The sequence below is a fragment of the Ornithodoros turicata genome, chromosome 5 (assembly GCF_037126465.1).
Source record: "Ornithodoros turicata isolate Travis chromosome 5, ASM3712646v1, whole genome shotgun sequence".
Classification (NCBI taxonomy): Eukaryota; Metazoa; Arthropoda; class Arachnida; order Ixodida; family Argasidae; genus Ornithodoros; species Ornithodoros turicata.
The window spans coordinates 21550684-21569747 of NC_088205.1; the positions used below are offsets into that span (position 1 = coordinate 21550684).

General features: G+C 43.6%; 1 protein-coding gene across 3 annotated transcripts in view; it reads left to right on the forward strand.

The window, feature by feature from the left end:
* LOC135394198 (protein ELYS-like) overlaps positions 1-14740 on the forward strand; it is a 64654-nt gene extending 49914 nt beyond the window's left edge. For all 3 annotated transcript variants that reach the window (XM_064624805.1, XM_064624806.1, XM_064624807.1), the window contains 10 exons: positions 757-980; positions 1306-1363; positions 2248-2285; positions 4390-4427; positions 4561-4831; positions 6520-6575; positions 8383-10567; positions 10666-10713; positions 11721-11844; positions 14323-14740. In XM_064624805.1, coding sequence (XP_064480875.1) covers positions 757-980; positions 1306-1363; positions 2248-2285; positions 4390-4427; positions 4561-4831; positions 6520-6575; positions 8383-10567; positions 10666-10713; positions 11721-11844; positions 14323-14542 — 3262 coding nt within the window. In that variant the 3' untranslated portion in view covers positions 14543-14740. The remainder of the gene's footprint in view (positions 1-756; positions 981-1305; positions 1364-2247; positions 2286-4389; positions 4428-4560; positions 4832-6519; positions 6576-8382; positions 10568-10665; positions 10714-11720; positions 11845-14322) is intronic.
* Positions 14741-19064: the final 4324 nt, after the last annotated feature.

Here is a 19064-nt window from a genome sequence, read left to right on the forward strand (position 1 = left end):
CTGAAGGATGAAGAAAAGGATTCTCGATTTTCAGACACTCCACAAAAGATCATCGCTAACAACTTGTAGGTAAAAAGCTGCGTCACAGTAAGAATATTATATTTTTTAAACAGTGGTCCAGAACTGACAAAGTGCCCAGCACTATCGACTGCACGAACGGCTTTTTTCTGCACTCTCAACAGGCTAGATAAATGAGTAAATGCCACCGTACCCCATACCAACAGGCAATAATACACTTTGGAATGAATTAAAGAAAAATATAGCATACGCTTGACTTTGCTAGGAAGGGTGTCGCGGACTCTGCATATCATACCAGCTGCTTTCGCAGTTTCTCTTCTTAAGTAACAAACATGTTCAATCCAGCTGAGGTGTTCATCAAATAGCACGCAGAAAAAAATTCTGTGTTTCAAGCTCTCCTCGTTCTGGAACGGAGGCAGTGGCCAGGTCGTTCTTTTAAGCCTACCAAACTGCGCACTCGGCAACCTTGTCTTCTAACAACATCGACACTGTATCGAGAAAACATTGGCCGTTTGACAGAGTGTGCACATAATATATATTGCAGGACTGTTAGAAGGTGCAGATGATGTCAGTTGAATCTGATCATGAAATAATAAGGCCTTGTCGTCATTGCTGTCTATCGTGATCAATATGTTGCGGTTACAATTAAAGCTGTGATGCTTTCTGTTTCTTCACTGATAGTTCCTGATGTGATTATAGCTTGTTGAATAGCAGCTCTGATGACATGCAACTTTGCAGGAAGAGCCATGTGACTTCAACAATATTAGAAGATGCACTGTCCGTACTCCACACTCCCCCAACGAAACGCTCCATCCACGAAGTTTGTAGTTTGACACCCCACCCTGCTCCTCCCTCCATTCTCAAGTCACGACTCCTCTGTGCAACCCAGGGAGGCAGCATGACGATTGGTACCAGTCCTCCGCCCACGCCCCCACTTCCAGAAATATCATGCTCTACGCCCGGTAGGTGTTAAGCCACTTACACTCTGTAATTTGCAGCTTATTTTTTGCTTGAAGGGTTTTCCAGTGTAACGTCCACTTCAGATTAACTTTATTTTTCGTGTTCCCAATAGGATTACTTTCAAGCTAATTGATACTCGTCTGCCAGGAGTGTCAACCCTCATTGGCACATTGAATTTTCCATTTTAGAGCTAGTAGCTTATCACCACAATGTTGCAAACTTGAAATTATTGAGACGCTTTTCAAATTGTTTCCAACATTTGCACTGTAATGAGTGATGATCTGTCAATTTTTTGAATTTTGTATATTTTTTTTTCTTTCCTGATAGATACAACAAGTAGGAAGCTACGATTTGCTGTCACTGACTCTTCGCCTTCTGAAATCAAGTATGTCAATCTTTCCCTGTGTCTGTTTTGAACAAGTAGTAGCCAAAGCGGCTCACACAAAATGTTGCGCCACTCCTGGGTTATTCTGTACAGAATTGTCCCTGCTCTCACAGACTCAACCCTGCTGTGAGAAAGTGCTTCATCCACTGTGGGAGGACAGTTGTTCCCCATGTTTGTCATGTCCTGTTCTTGAGCTTGCAGTGCTGTAGCTGTTGCATGTATTGATGCAGCGGAATTGCAGCCGGAATGAAGCGTAGTGAAATAAGCAGGGATGTACGACAAAGTGACCTAAAGCAAGCGAGCTGGTATAAGCTAATTGATTGAGACATTACCCCGAGTCTGGGGTAGAGACAAGATGGATGACGGAACAACAGGACACACAAGGCTCAAACCAGCAATGAGGGTTTATGTCCTCTGCGTGGGAGAGCACAATAAAAGGGTGGGAGCGAGGTTAAGATAGGTTAAGCAGGTCAGCGATGGCAGGTTCGATGGCAATTGAAGGCTTGCTGACACAGTTTGCTGTATGAATCATTGTGGGGATTCCAGCTGCTCATAGCTACAGTTGCTTTGCAGCGCTGACACGACATTTAAAAAACAAGAATAATCCAGGGAAAACATGAAGCAATTTGAAGCCAGATATTGTGTGGTTTTACCCGAAAATATCGGACCCCTATTATGGGAAGCCTTCTCACAAAAGGCCTTAGTAGCTAATGCCCCAGAAAAACCCAAATCAAATCAAACCTCCTCACAAAAGCAACAAACATGCAGCTACAACATTGTAAATATTGTGCTGGGTTTGAGGGAGTAGTGCCTCACACCTTCAACAATGAGAGTTGTGGAATTTTATTTCTCTGCACAAACTAACTGAATGCTGTTTTGAATAGTATTCCAGTGGCCGACTTGAACATGAGCAGTCAAAGGGGTAAGTTTGTTTCTATGATTCTTCGCTTGGATCTGGATCAAAGTAATACTTTGAACAGAATGTTGAGTGATATGTTGCACTAAAGCTAAAAAATGGCAGGGAGCTGGTGAACATTTGTACTGGAATAGTAACCTTGAGCTGGAGAGATGCGAAAAGGAAAACACCGGCCTTTGTTTTGTGCTCTCCTTTCCTCAAGGTTCCTATTCTAGTGGAAAGAAACTGTTCTTCTGTTCAGTCTCCGTACAAAATACTAGGGCTATGCGAACAGTGATTTTCAAGCTTGAATCGAATATTGAAAGCTACCGAATTGAATACAAATAATTTTGAATCGAATACAAATACAGATTGAATAATCCAATAGACCAAAACTGCAGACACTTTTTTAACAGAGAAAATGAAGCGCACTTAGTTTCCACGTGAACAGCCGTTACCTGCTTCCGTGCAGAAACAACATGCTCTGGTGATGGGCAACAATTTGTAAGGCCCTGGTTTTTTCGCGATTCCATAAAATTTCACGGAGTGTTTAGTTTGGCACAGAATTTCTCGGAAATCCGATTGGGTCGAAGGATGCGATTGGCGCGATGTGGACGGTTACTACTACGTGGAGTACCGTTGTATTGCCCACTACAACTTTCTCATTGACATTTTGGCTCGTAATCCTTATAATTAAAAAAACTGCCTTGAACTGAGATCGGTGTCCCTTTCGAGTGCCATCCGTGTTGTCGAAACCACCAGAGGTACCGGCACCTTGGTGAATTGAGACACAATGTCGAAAGAGCAGAGTCATTCGTCAGGGGTGACAGTAAGGGGTGACACAAGCTCCACAAAGTACTGGAGTTTCGCACAAATCCAGTTTTTTTTTCCAGTAATAATGACGGACCTTCAACGAAACTGCTATAAAAAGAAATTTGCTGAGAAAATCTCCCTCCGCCAAAATCGGAACTCTGAACAAACGCTCTCAAGTAAGGAACCCCGATCCCAGCCGAATCGTATCACCGTACCATATGTGGAAAATATTAGTGAAGCACTGGCACGTATTTTAGCGCAAGAAGCGATTTCCGTCAGTCACAAACCAGTAGCAACACTCGGACATTTCATACCATCACCTAAATAGAAAACTCAAGGCGTCATGTACAAGATTCCGTGTGCACAATGTGACGCCGCTTACATCGGAGAAACTACAAACTTTCCGCAAAGCGCAAAGTGCAACAACACAAAAACGACATGGAGTGAAGCGCCTTAGCTGAACACTGTCAGGTGAAAGACCACGTCATTGATTTCGGGAAGGCAGATAACGTTGCAAAGTGATGGCACATTCAATCAACATCCGGAAATATTAACCGGTCAATAGGAACATTGCCCTGTCTGTACATCAACGGCCTTTGCCATGTGATAGACAGAACAGAGAGCACTCGGCACTCGCGTATAAGAGCAGCCTTCCCTGGCTTCAAATGGTCACCCCTGAAGAAGGAGCCAGTAGGCTTCGAAATGTTGGGACCCTCTCTTGAGCGAACTTTGGTCGGTGTTTGTCTCTGTTTTTTTTCCTTGGCCTACAACTTGCATCAGCCAAAGAACAAAACATTTTCTGTGGCAGATACCATCGCTGTGAAGCATATGCAAGGATCACATCTCGTACAGTTCCTATCACTGCCCATTACTCATGGTCAAAGAATTGATTCACCTACATCTGCAGAATCAAACTTAAGAATAGTGAAACAAAACAGATGTATGATTATGGCTTTCATCTGCTATGCAGCTCCAGACATAGTTGTACGTTTAAAAGCTTGCAGTATAGCACAGCTATGATCCAATGTTTTTCGACATCAACTAAGATGCAGATTACTGAGCTTTTCCCACCAGTCTCTATGTTTGCACCCCTTTGTGCCTTGCAAAAACACGTTACATCGTGTCTATGTATGTTGTTAAAATGATCACATGGGCTTGTTGGGGCTGTTCCATGCTTGAACTGACATCCAAGAGCTAACAAAAGCAATGTGTCTATGTTTGTTAGCTCGTGAAACATTCTGTGTAAACCTCTTGGGTAAAATGAACGAGAGGAATCTTTTGCCATTTTGTGTCAGCTGCTTCCTTTCTCAATTTGCAGACATGCCGGAGGGAAGCTACACTGGCACACCTTGCTCAGTGAGTCCTTTTCATGTGTATCCTGGTAGCAGGACTGGGTCACATCGAACGTATACTGAGATTGTGTTTACATTCAGTGATTTTTGTGATAGTGGGATGCAATTTCTTTTGATTATATTTCTTAAAATACAAGGACCTTGAAGCAATGGTGGAGGACCAGAGCAGGCTGTCTTTTGTGACAGCTGATGATAACAGTGACAATGCCAACTCTGCAATGGAGCTGCATGGGGACGATGCTCCGGCATCCTGGATGGAGGAGTCAGCTGCCCAACATTCCTCGAGAGCGTCCTCTAGTCCAAGTATTTCGTTGCCGGTAGGAGGCCTCAGTGATGTCACAGAGCTGCCAGAAGATGTGGAAAGCTCCCCGGAACTAATCGTCGAGAAGGTTGCACACGCAGAAAGTGGTGCGTAGGATCATTCGTTATTAGTACTTTGCAAAGCCCCAGTATATAATTGTCATTACATGAGATTGTTGATTTTGAGTTTTAAGGTAAATGAATTCTTAACTGTGCACTACATGTGTGTACTTTATAGACTTCTAAGGGGATCTTGAACAAAAATGGCCCAAAGGTCACTCCTAGGTTTAACTTTATTTTTAATGGGCAATTATTTAGTTGTTCCGCAGTTGAGATGATTCTACACTTTCTCTGAGAGGCTGGCTTCGTGTTTCTACAATGTGCTCTTGATTTGCTCATTTGTATTTCCTGTTGGACAGAGGTCTTGGTACACCAATCTTTTGCCACACTATTAAGGTCAAATAAATGCACATTACGTTTTTAAGAAATATATATTTTTTAGATTCTCTGAGTACAGATCGCATCTGCATCTGCATTATTAAAATCGTGCAAATTAGGCAGTCACAAATATTAGGTGTAGCTGTTTGAAAGTTGTGTCTCTCCCTCCCTCCCTCCCTGTTCACATGAGGCAGATGACTGTAGAGTGTCCCCTTCAATAGATGATGTTAACTAAAGGAAATTAATTATGACAACTCCCTCTCAATATTGAGAAACATAAGTGCATGACAGCATCCAGTAAAAAAATATAAAAAATAAATAAAGAATAAGTGTGTAATCAGGCCCATTCGCACTATCCGTCTGGGCAGAGTGTACAAGTACAAATTTGGGTGTCATCATATGTCCTGATCTTGATGGCGTAATGCAAATTCAACTGTAAAGCTAACTGTCTATAACTCTCTGATTCGCCACGTAGTAGAATAGGCTATGAATGGAATACCACCGGAGCAACCATAGCAAATGCACTTGTCCTCCTTTCCCCAGACATGCACTGCATTTTTGTTTCTGTCACTGATTGTGTGGGATGCCCTTTCTACTTGGACTATAGCACATATACAATAGTACAGAGCCTATAGTACAAATATGTAAATTAGCTATAAAGGCCACAACCATGGAATATGTAGAATTCTATGCAGCTTTTCTTGAATGAGGTTGATCTGAAACTGCAGGTTCAAGAGCTTTCCTATCGGATCCTTTGAGCTGGTCCAGTAGTTCTGTTAGGCAGTCCCACAATACAAAGCTGCTTCTGAATAACACTAAGGAACTTGCTCCTATATCACCTCAGTTCTCCAACATAAGGCACTTTTTATGGCGACAAGGATGGCTTCCTCCCATCAAGTACTTGCAAACAAATGCCAAGGTCTACACCTGCCAACTTTGCCTCGCCTATGTGCAGTTAAAACAAACCATCAGCTCACTAGTTGCAGATTTCTAGAGGTACTGCTATACTGGATATGGATACAGGTTAGGGCTTGGAACTGGATTGGCTTGTCTGATGAAACCAATAAGTGGGCGATACACTTTCCACGGGCGATACTCCACAGATATGGAGGAGTTTCGCATAAGGTGCTTTTTTTTTTTCTTTACCACGATTAGTCGGATTTTTTTCGGCTGTTCGCAAATGTCTCTTTTCTCCTGGCATCACTTGTCTATTCTGGGGTAAATATGGGTAAAAATATGGTTAAACCCAGAAACATGTGGCCTTATCTGGAGCCTGACACAGTGTGACAAAAAAGCAAAAGTGGATTTTTTAATTTCTGGAATGTTTCCAAATTATTTGCGTGTTGGTTTTCCTACAGCCCCAGAAGCCGAGCCTGCAAGGGTCATCTCAAGTGAGAAGAGTACGATGGAAATAGTGAGTGCACATTCTAAGCATTAACATGGGTGGAAACTTTCCATAAAGTTTTCTCCCCTTTCTCCTAATTATTGAAGCCATTCTGCAAAACACGGTTGAGTCAAGTCATTGTATAGAAAATTATGTTGTTTTGACAGTAGTAATAGAATGTGGAACAACTTGAGTCGGTAAAAGAAGCAAGAGAATGTGTTACATACAGTTTTGAATCTGTAGAAGGTTGAAATTCTTTGTTTAATATGGGGGAAGGTGTTAAGGGCTCTTTAAATAAATGTCTGTTACCTGTTGTGCATGTAGTTAGTTGCCCTCTAATTTTATTGATAAAAAATAAGTTATATACTTCCTAATGCTGCATAAATAGATGAATCCCAGTAAGCCATTCTTATAGGTGTGTGTGATAGGCCTTTTTCCGTTATGTCTTTGTTTTTAGCTTGTTTATTGCTTTTTCATGTTATTTTACTTCCCAAGGAAGTGAGGGCCAGGTACAAAAGGGATTAGGATCCCTGATGAGGAACCTGGTTCTCTACAAGCAGTCAGTGATTTTAACTACGATAGTTCACAGAACAACATAAATTTTTCAACAGCTTTAACGGCAAGTGTGATTAATGCCTACAACATTTAACGTCAACAGAACAATAGCCCTTTTTCCAGTGAACTAACCTACAGAGGTCAACATACCTGCATTCAGTACTGCTTGTTCTTTTGCATACAGGAAATGTCAGAAAAGATGTAAACAAGTGGCTCATAGTTTTGCAAAATTTGCTGATAAATATAGTTAGTCACCTGCATGCCATAGTTTGTACGACTATAACGGTAGACAGATAAAAAGTAAGGTCACTGAAGACTAACAGGAGAGGAGTTCTCTCATGTTCTTTAGTGTTTTGCGCTCATTACCTTACTGATGTGCACCAATTGGCCCAACAACAAACTCTACTCAAGATAAATTATAAGCGACCACAAATGGGTGCTCAAGTTGGACGTGCGTTCTATACGCGAGTGCGTCTAATATGCGAGCATATACGGTATTTCTGATGCTTGCCAAACTTTATGCAGTATACTTGTTTCTGGCTGACTTCTCCCTTTCAGTGGTGATTTCTCAGTTTCTATGCGTTTTTCATCCAACCACGTTCACTATCACCGATCTCTCTTGACCTTTACCTTAATAATTCCAGTGTTTGGTACCATTACATTCGTGAGGGGCTGAAGCCATTCCTCTTGTTCAGAATATAAAATCTGATTTGTTGTGCTAGGCCAAGTTCTGTGTGCCTACTACTAAAATATTTTGTGTAAAAAAAATAAGTTAGCTTTACCTCCTGCAGGAACCTTACAACTAAACGAAAATCTTGTTTTCAGAATGTTCTGGGGGTGCTTGAAGAATTGAGTGGCAGCGAGACCTGTTTTTCAAATTTCAATGAATGATAGCTGTTAGCAGATGACGTGGAAACAGAGGCTAACGAGATTACAACCACTCAAATTATCATTAATTTGAGTAAATTTGGCACGCCCTTCACATTGGTGGGGTAAAAAAGCGACCTTTACTTGGCAAATTTCTGAGTTCAGTTTGCAAAAATTTGCATTATTAAACTTAGGTTACAAGACATGCACATCAGGAGGTGGCAAAGACCTAGTAAGAACAAATGCTGTTGACCGCATGATTCTATGTGGCGTAGTTTCTTAATTAAAATTCAATGACACGTGTTCTGGGACACCCTGTATGCCTCCTATACAGTTATATTTACATGAATTGAGTCTTGTGACCTAGCAAGGACATTTCTCATTCGGAGTTTCATTTCTTGCACTTCAACAACAGGATTTTGATTCTGGAAAGGATGAGCATTTCCCGGTCATTACTCCACGGAAAGGAGCAGAAGCTGCCGCAGATCAACATGATGACGACCATGGGACGGCATTGGCACCATGCGATACTGGAACACTGTTGGTTCAAGATTCCGAGGTTCCCATGTATATTCCAGGCATGCCTACCAGCCAAGATGTCTTTGACGTCCTTCACAGTGTGACGCCGCAGTATGACAAAGCTGCTTTTAGTTGCAGTTTGAGTGAGGACTACTTGCTAATGGCTAATGTAGATCCTCGCGGCTTGTCACCACCCACCACCCCTAAAAGGGACGATGACGATGACTCTGAAGGAACGCCTTTGAAGGATTCCAGTGAGAAACGGCTGTCACCTGAAGCTAACAGGGATGTGAAGAAAAGATTGTTTGAAGGAGACTGCGGTTTAGCTGTGGCTCAGCAGTTTCCTTTGGGGCAGACAGAAAGAGGGATGGAAGAACAGGAGCAACAGTCACATGAGAATGAAAGTGAAGAGTTGGACAACGAGTCTCTAGTGAGGCAGGAGGAGTGCAAAGTGTCTGGCAACCAAATAAGCAGTGAACAAAATTTGGGAGACACTAGTGCTGATAATGGAGACAATCAACTAACTGCCACTGATAGTGATATTACGTACTTAGACGACAGGAAAAGAATTGGGCTCAGATGCAGGAGCGAAGAACCGACCGTCCACAGGACGATCGTCACCCGAAGGAGGCGTTACAGTGAAGCGTCAGACGACAGAGATCAGAGCCAGGGATCCGCAGAAATGGGCTCCAGGTCAGAGACGTCATTGCTCAGCAGTGAGCTGGGAGAAGATGACAGGGTGATAACTAGGCGCAGAAGTATGAGGTTACTAGACATCTCTGCTAGACGGGCACAGAGTCCAAAACTGAGCGAGAAAAAGACGTCACAGTTGTCAGCCATTGACGGTTCCGATCACTCCAAGAAAGGTGGTGTTGAGTTGGAAGCACACAAGGCGAAAAAAACCTCTCAGTCACCATCCAGAAAGTCACACTCACAGCCACAGTTGCATCTCGATACGAGCATAAGTGACGAGTCGAGCGTGCATCAAAGAACGACACCTCAGAGAAGTGAGGAGCCATCTAATGTCACTGTTAGGAGTGCTAGAAGGAGGCGCAGTACAAGTACTTCCTTGGCAGACAGTGCAGAATTTGATGAGGATAGGTCAAAACCCATCTCAACACCACAGTCGTTGAGGAAGAAAAGACAACCGGTGGTTCTCGATACTGAAAAGGCTTCTCCCAGTACTTCCAACAGGGAGCAGCACTTTGTGCAAGAAGATGAGGGTAATGTTCTTAAATCCACAACACCCAGTAAGAAAAACAAAAAAATGTCTGGGCACCATCCTGCAGAACAGCAGCCGGAAGAACAGAAAGACGAAAGAAAAGAAAGTCAACTCACTGTGCACAGGTCGAGAACAGTGGCTGACCTGAGCAAAGACGATGGAATTTCAAGCAAGCAGGAGACTGCATCGACGACTCCCCTTAGCCCCATACGAAAGAGGAGGAGGAGTACACCGCGCAAGAGGGATTCTCCTGTGCCGGAGAGTAGCCCACAACGTGGAGCTTCAAGTAAAGGCCAGTTGAGAACGCTGGAGGCAATCCCAGAAGACTCAGAGACTGTTGCACAATCGACGGCACAGACACCGAAACGGACACAGACGGCACAGACACCGAAAAGGTCGGAAAGATCCTCTACCCGCAGGAGGAGCATACGCCTTTTAGAAACGATCCCCGAGGGGACATTAGGTGCATCTGATGACAACGAGACCTTACCTTGGCAAGGCTCTCCGGAGGGAAGAACGTTCCCCTCCGGAACAGGTAACACGGAACAGTGTGGCACGGAGCAACAAGAAACGAAAAACCAAGAAGATACAAAGGATTCAAGACGGACATCTAAGAAACGGGGACCTACGGGGAAACGTTCCCCTGAAATGCAACCTGGGAATGAGTCTCCTGGAAGAACCCCTCCAAAAGAGCACACTCCAACCAGATCGTCTCCAAGGGGGCAGAAAAGGACGCCTGAGGAAACCACATTGTCCTTGGACACTGCGGAATCCAGCAACAAATTGTCAGCAAGTAAAAGAAAGGGACGCAAATCAGTTAAAGAAGCCGGGACCAAAAAGATGCAGGCTAACGAATCTGGTAAGACAAGCGCAAAAACGTTCTGTCTGGCTCGATATTTCCCCGTTTAAGCCATATGTTTTTCCTGGGTGGCCTTTTGACTATGCAACATTTTTCAGGAGAAGACACCTTCAAGCTGTCTGCTCCAGCATATCTAAGTGACAAAAGTGAGTGATGCCCTTTTCTTTTTCTGTAGTGTTTCTTGTAGACACAGCAGAATGTATTTTGGTTGGAAGGTCTATGAAAGGACACTCATGTTGCTCGAGATGCAGCCACGCACCACTCACAACCAACTATGGGCTATAAGAGCAATGCCCAGCAATTACTCAATGCAGTCCTCATCAGTTTCAAAGTTATGCTACGAACTGTGTGAAAACAATGCAAAGTTGCAAATAGCAGTTGAGATTGCCCCAAGTGTCTGGTATTGTAGAGCCAACTCATTGGCGCTTTGTTAAGACCACAACCTACTGATTATATCGACCATGTCATATAACCCTTCCCAGCGCAGCATTTGGAAGCTAGCGGTGGCACTGCTCGTTAGCCCGGTTATTGCTTCCTCAATTTCTACAGTACTTTGTACTTAAGCTTACTTTAGTATTTTTGTACAAGCGGTGGATGTCCCGCGGAAGATGCTTCTTTCTAAAGTTGATCATCATAATCATTTTACACGTTATAGGAGCTGTTGCTGTCGTCTGCTGCAGTAGTTGTATGTCCGGTTCTGTGCGTTCAAAATTCAAATTTCCATTGTCCAATCATGATGTATATCTTGTGGTCCGATGTGTAGCGCTCCTAGCGGATCGTGTGGGTGGGTTCCTCAGGGGTTGCCGATTATGACATGGTCATTAAAATCTAGTAAGTCGTAGTTAAGATGGGACACACAGAACAAGACAGGACAGGCGCTCTGTCTGGTTTGATGTGTTCTGTCTTAACACAACACCGTCAGCAGTTTTTCTCGGATATGAACCAAGAAGCCCAACAACATATTGCTATTAAGCTGCTAGCTTTATTTTTCTACTTTTTAGAAACTCTGCTCATTCCCTTGCTAGGTACTTTTTTTTTTTTAACCAATATGCAAAGGGTGCTACATTTCATTCTAACACAAATGAGTATTTACGGCTTGGCACGGGAGAGTTTGACTCTGGGAGAGTTTGTTGAAAGCACGAAATGTCTCCAGATGCTGTGGTACCACCTGAGGCGGAATCAAAGATATTCATCTTTTCGCCTCCTTTGACGAGATACCGAAGCAGTCTCCTCCCAGAAGTCTTCAAGAAACCTCAATCAAAGGCAGAGGAAGCCAAGTGAGTGTGAATTTTTACTTTTCCTCAAGGTTTTCTCTGGTTCATGCACGTATGATGGCCACAGGTAAAGCGGAGGTGTTTTTCAATAATTTCCAATTGACACCTTCGGAAAAAGAGATTATATTCTCTAGCTACTTTGCTCCTTGTTCCCCGATGTTTCAGAAAGATGAAACTGTTTAAAGGGCCACACATAGGTGCTCACATCACTGTTGCCATATTTGTAAGAAGTATCCCATTTTGAGGCCCAAATGTGAAATCTATTTAAAGTAGCGAAAACATCCAATACGAATATTACAAATATACAAAAAAACCTTGGTGACTTAAAGCAACTCTGTTTTTTACAATGTGCACGTGCAGCACATACAACCACATTTTGATGTCACGGAAGTAACTATGAAAGGACGAGGGAAAGATTGCGCTACCATAAGACAATTCATGCTGTTACAGTGTCAGGGGTGCCCACTCATTGTAAAGTTCATCAAGGGTATATGCTGTATTTAAGGTAGAGGTATGCGAATACTGGAATTTTCTAATACGAATGAAATACAAATATCTCCTAAATTGTCCTTCGAATATCGAATATCACGTCGTAGGATAAAGGCTTCTAAGAGCAACAATTAAGCCACGAAAACAAGCACGAGCTTGGTCACTTGTATTCCGCTGATCATTAGAAAAATGCCTCAAGTGCTAATAAGGAATACGTATTAAGGTATTGGCTTTGCAGCGTTATTGTCGTCCCTGTTGTCACTTTTAACATAAGGTCGCACAGCGCCGGGGATGGAAAAACTATGCCAAAATATTGTCACGTCCCACTCCTCTATTATTGCCGTCATCGCACGCGACTATGATTCTATTATATATCGTTGACTACCATAAATCGAAACAGAAAACATGTGTTTGAGACGCGGGTTTTGGCTGTGCATGCAGTGGCACTGTGAAGAGCGGTGTTCAGCTCAACGTTAACAAAATTTCAATATTTAACCGGAATTTCACTGAACTATAGGCCTGACACGAACTGACACGAAATAGCCACAACTGTGCTGATGATGCATGACTTAGCGTACCGCGGTTTCGCGTTTGGCTGGGGCGGACTTCGAAATGGTAGCTATACACCACCGCAGTTTCGGTTTCGGTTACCGAACGTGTAGCGACTGCGACGCATTCACAATTGAGCCTACCTTGAAAGCTCCACACATCACTTTCCAGCTGTTCTAGTATACATGTTGATCACTGTTACTGCAATGTACAAGTTCTAGTGCGCAGCCGGCAACAGCTTTGTAATAAGCTGCAATGATGTTAGAAAAAAATCGAATATTCGAACTTTTACAAATAGTATTAGAACATGAAAGAACTGATCTTCTGAGGCTGGAACAACATAGAAGGGACAAATACATACAAAGCCTCAATTTGCCTAAGAAATTAACAATGAAAGATGAAAGTCATTGAATAGGTTAGCCAGCTGTAGGACTCTAACCCACATCTTCTGGATTGCTAAGTTCGAGTCCTAGAGTCCTGGAGCCTCGAGTCCTGGTTCGAGTCCTACAGCTGGCTAATCTTTTCAGTGACTTTCATCTTTCATCGTTAATTTCTTAGGCAAATTGAAGCTTTGTATGTATTTGTCCCTTCTATGTTGTTCTAGCCTTAGAAGATCAGTTCTTTCATGTTCATCAGTTGCCGCCTGCGTCGATCCCGTCGTATGACTGTGTATGTGAGTGAGCAAAAATGTAAGAGTGAAAGGAGGATGAGAGAGAGAGTGGCTGGTTTGTCCCTTCAGATGATGCACCCTGGAAGTCGCTGAGAAGGCGTGTTAGCTCAATTGGTAGAGCCCTGGACCGGCAATCCAGAAGATGTGGGTTCGAGTCCTACAGCTGGCTAACCTTTTCAGTGACTTTCATCTTTCATCGTAGTATTAGAAAACTTCTAATGTCAAATTTTCGAATACGAATTGTATATCGAAAATATTCGATTCGTATTGAATATTTTGAATATTCACACACCTCCAATAGAGGTAGATGCGGGTAAGTGAATTCTAATCCACACTTGCAGACATAGCACCCGCAGCCTGCTGCGTGTGACTTGGGAATTTCAACTCGCAAATAGCAAACAAATGCAGAACATATAAAGAAAGACAAAGATGTCATTCTGAATGACCGTTGGTTCTAAGCCTGTCATGTGATCAAGGCCCGAATGCTTCAAATTGTTGCATGACCACTGATGACGTTGCAGAATCACTCGCCGGAAACAGCATACTTAGACCACATTTGCATGCTTTTAAAGCAAACAGGTAAAATATTGGCATTGGCAAAACTTTCCTCATCTCCCTGGCTTCCGTTGTATGTGTGGCGATACACCTTGTGCCTGCAGCTCTTCAGTTGTCTCGGTTATGGTTTGGATCAAGCTCTTTTCATGTGGAACAATTTGCGCGCAAAAGTGAGCCGAGTGCCTGTGTTTGCATTGACACAGTAGTATCATTTTCAGGAGTGATGGAATCAAACTTGTTGCACCACTGCTGTCTCCACCACCACCCAGACAGGCGCCAAAACGAAGAAAAAGCAGTGCCACCATTGCGTCCACAAAGCTGGTGAACACGATCAAGCGGCGTTCCTTACGTTTGCCGACAACACCACGTAGGTTAACACAAACTTCTTCTGCGAGTCCCGGAAGTCCGTGGACGGTGATTAAACCCAAGGATTCATAAGCCTCATGCCGCATGGCGCAGCATTTATTCTATGTCCATAGCAGTTGTTGTACCTATTGGAGCACTTTGCACCATACCTCAAGTACCTCAGCTGTGGCAACGAGGTATTAAAATGCCAAGTAAAATGTGTGAATGCTGTATAGCCTTCTAGATGATGTATTTTGCACATTTTTTAAGAATAAAGTTTAATTAAATTGATTGCGGATGATCGGCACCATGCATGTTACGTACGTGCAATGCGTAGGCTAAAGTTATTGCACATGTGAGATTTTTAATTAACGGTAATGATGTTTCAGTTTACAGGTATGATTGTCAGGCTTGAGTGCACGAATAGTCACATATAATTGGCTTTTTACCATATAAAAAGATGTGCCTTGTAAGCCTGACCTAAAAATGTTATTACGCTAGATGTGCAAATACGTATTCCATGTGTCGAGAGGGTTGACATAGACTGTGCATCCGTCGTGGGTGAGGTGAGGTGAGGTGAATACGTATTCCGTGTGTCGAGAGGGTTGATGTAGACTGTGCATCCGTCGTGACTGCGGTTAGGTTAGGACAGGTGAATACGTATTCCCTTTGTCGAGAGTGTTGACGTGGACTGTGCATCTGTCGTGACTGCGGTTAGGTTAGGACAGGTGAATACGTATTCCCTTTGTCGAGAGTGTTGACGTAGACTGTGCATCCGTCGTGACTGTGGTTAGGTTAGGACAGGTGAATACGTATTCCCTTTGTCGAGAGTGTTGACGTAGACTGTGCATCCGTCGTGACTGAGGTTAGGTCAGGCCAAGTGATTCCATGTGTCAAGCAGTGTTGCGGATTTAACGAGTCAAATCGGACTTAAATCAAATCCATGTTTTTCGGAACACCGCAAATCAAATCCAAATCAAGTCCGGATTTAAACTTGAGGCAACAAATCAAATCATTTTAAATCCGGATTTGTTTTTGGTGTGCTAAATCAAATCCGTCAACGAATCTGGGGGCTAAAGTTCCGAAAATAACTGTAGCATGCATCTGACCATGTCTACAAGGTATACACTTATATGCGTGCATTCGCTGGATAAGACCCGTGACATGGTACAAACACCTATAAACGTCACCTGCAGCAGAGAGTATGAACAGCCAACATAGCGATTCGAAGGTTGAAGCTAATATTTTATTTCACGTGGATATTGGAGGAACATTTGTCAAATACGCCTGCTCGGCACATATGGTAAAGCCACCTGTCGGGAATTATGTTACGTTAAATGTGATGGCTGTGTGCTGCACACCGTAGTTGTTTTATAACAAACTCAATAGTACATCCGCACAACACGTGTAAGCAGCCTTATTCTCTCAGGTTCTTGTTTAGAAAGACCAGCTGCTCCAATGGAGCTGGATGCAGCCTGTTTCTTTTCGCGGTCTTAATCAGGCTGGCTGCAGAGAACACTCATTTAACTGCTCCAGAACTTGCATGTAGTGCAAATACATGTTTCGCTAACTTCCGAAGGCAGCAGGTAGCGGGCCGCTGCGGACATCCAATAGCCGAGAGGGGAAACATCATCATCTACTGTACACTCGCTTAAATAGAGGACTATTCCGTCGTTCGTTCTTGCGGTGCAGGTTCTGCGGTGGCATCAAGTTGACCATAAGCAAGCCACTATGGAAAAAGGCTGCCAACATTCACATTCCTCTTCCTGGACACAATGACCTCATACGACTGGTTCTCATGTGCACATTTCAGGACTTATTTTAGCAGTCTCTGGGACACCAGAACGCGACATCAGTCGCAGTTCAGAACCAACAAAACAGACAAAATGCGTGTATGGTAGTCCATTTCTCGAACGTACTTTGCCTGAGCTCAGCGACCCAGTGGTGTGCTTTCTCCAATTCGTTCCATTTCTAAGAAATCATAGAAAGCTGTGATTCCATTATGAATTAAACGTCGAACTGACCATGTGATTATGTGAGAGTATTGCATGACGAACCCTTAGTGCTCGGAAGGAAAGATGTCTATAGGCCTCAGAGGTGGTCTGTCTGACAGACAGACCACCTCTTAAGCTTGAAGCAGTCTACAGACAGTGTCCGTAGACTGTTTCATGCAATCAAAAAATCACGGGATTTCTGTGAGAACGAAACTGAACTTTCGGCGGGACATTGGGAACCGAGATGGCGGGATGCTAGGCAAGCCATCCCAAATCCAAACATTTTTTAAACCTTCTCCTCATTAAGAGTTGCATTGCGTCATGTGCAAACATACGTGAAATGCAATTCAGCCAAATGTTTTATAAAAACGTAATTATAGAGACTGCCTCAGATACGACTGACAAAGAATCTGCCTGCCCAGCAGTGTCAAATTTCGCAGCAGTCAAAATCCAGCCATTTCCCTAAGGAGCTTGGTCAAATACACATCCAATTCCGTCGGGAAAAACGTGATTCAGTCCAGATCCAAATCATCTGCCAAAATTGTGATTCAATCCAAATCCAAATCATCTGTCAAAAATGTGATTCAATCCAAATCCTCGCCATATTTTCACCGTAAATCAAATCCCAAATCAAATCCACGAGCCGTTTGATAGATTTAAATCAAATCCCCGGATTTAAATCCGCAACACTGATGTCGAGAGGGTTGGTGTAGACTGCATTCGTCATGACTGAGGTTAGGATAGGCCAGGTGAATACGTATTCCATGTGTCAAGAGGGTCGAGGTAGACTGCATTCGTCATGACTGAGGTTAGGATAGGCCAGGTGAATACGTATTCCATGTGTCAAGAGGGTTGACGTAGACTGCATTCGTCATGACTGAGGTCAGGATAGGCCAGGTGAATACGTATTCCATGTGTCAAGAGGGTTGACGTAGACTGCATTCGTCATGACTGAGGTTAGGATAGGCCAGGTGAATACGTATTCCATGTGTCAAGAGGGTTGACGTAGACTGCATTCGTCATGACTGAGGTCAGGATAGGCCAGGTGAATACGTATTCCATGTGTCAAGAGGGTTGACGTAGACTGCATTCGTCATGACTGAGGTTAGGATAGGCCAGGTGAATACGTATTCCATGTGTCAAGAGGGTTGATGTAGACTGCATTTGTCATGACTGAGGTTAGGATAGGCCAGGTGAATATGTATTCCATGTGTCGAGAAGGTTGACATTGACTGTGCACCTGTCGTGACTGAGGTTAGGTTAGGCCAGGTGAATATGTACTACATGTGTCGAAAGGGTTGACATTGACTGTGCACCTGTCGTGACTGAGGTTAGGTTAGGTGTCATATTGTGAACATTGCCAACATTGTTGACAAATTGAAGCACTCGCACACTCTCGGCCAATGGGCTTGCAATCTGGTGACTGGGCGCAGTGGTACATATTCTACTGCCACGACTGCGGATACCTGAGGAGGCCTGGTAAAAGCATACAAAGAACGAGAATGCGAAAACGAAGCAATAGTCATCCTCACAGTCGGGCCCACGGAGGAAAGAAGTAAAGGATCCTCCCCAACGACTTTTCGACAGAAGAGAGAAGCGTGGGGCAAGTGACGTAAGGATAGGAGGTGAGTTGTAGCTTCTTTGGACCCATGCGGGGATCACGTTACCTTAATAGCCCAATGAGGTCTGTTTGCACACGCCACTTTGGGGTCCCCACTTTGGCGCGCCACCCAAACACTTCTCCATGTAATTGACTGAAACCAGAAAGCAAGTGGTGATGTCACTGGAGTGGCCCCCCAATTTCGGCTTCACTTCTCTGCACAATAGGGCCCCTCCTCTTTCCTTCCTCCATGCTTGAACGTTTCATAACACATAATCCGCTGTTGACTGGCGGAAAGGCTTCCACTTCCGTGCAGTGCAACGTTGCACGGATTGCAAGAACAATAGCTTCAACCAGGAAGGCAGCTTCCCTGCAAGACCCCTAATTCCCTCAGTGAGAAATACTCCACTTGTACGCTTGGTCATTGGTGGTCTTGAACGAATTGGCCGTCTTATTTCACATTGAATCTCGTTGGAACTGCGGGAAGAATTCATTGAGATCATGCATTTTACTTCCAGCAGGGATCTGAAATTTAGTGAATGTCGAGAAAAGCCCAGCACACACAAAAAGCTTATGGGTCACACAGAAACTGAGCATGAAAATCGTTCAGGGAGAGGTTGGTTGGCTCTTAAATTGCAAATTATGAGTAAATAGGAGTTCGTTGTGTTCTGTATACTTTGATTGTGTTATAGAGCTGCCACATGCCGTCATAGTATTAGCTGTTCTCACTGCCGGATCAATGTTGCAATCTTGGGCATTCTTTTGGTAAGAGTCACCATAAAAAGATGGCTTCACCTAACACTTCCGTGTATTGCGGGCAAGTGATTTTTGCTGATTTCTTCGCCATCTGGTTTGTAGGGGCAAGGGAAGCTGTCATGGTCCCATCAAGCTAATCTGACTTATCACTAAAGTAAAGAAGTCGATGACGTCTCAGGTTAGGTTAGTGAAGTTTGGTTAGATTAATGGGGCCATGGCAGCCTGCCTTGCCTCACCAAAGCCGTTCTGATAATGAGGAGAAGCC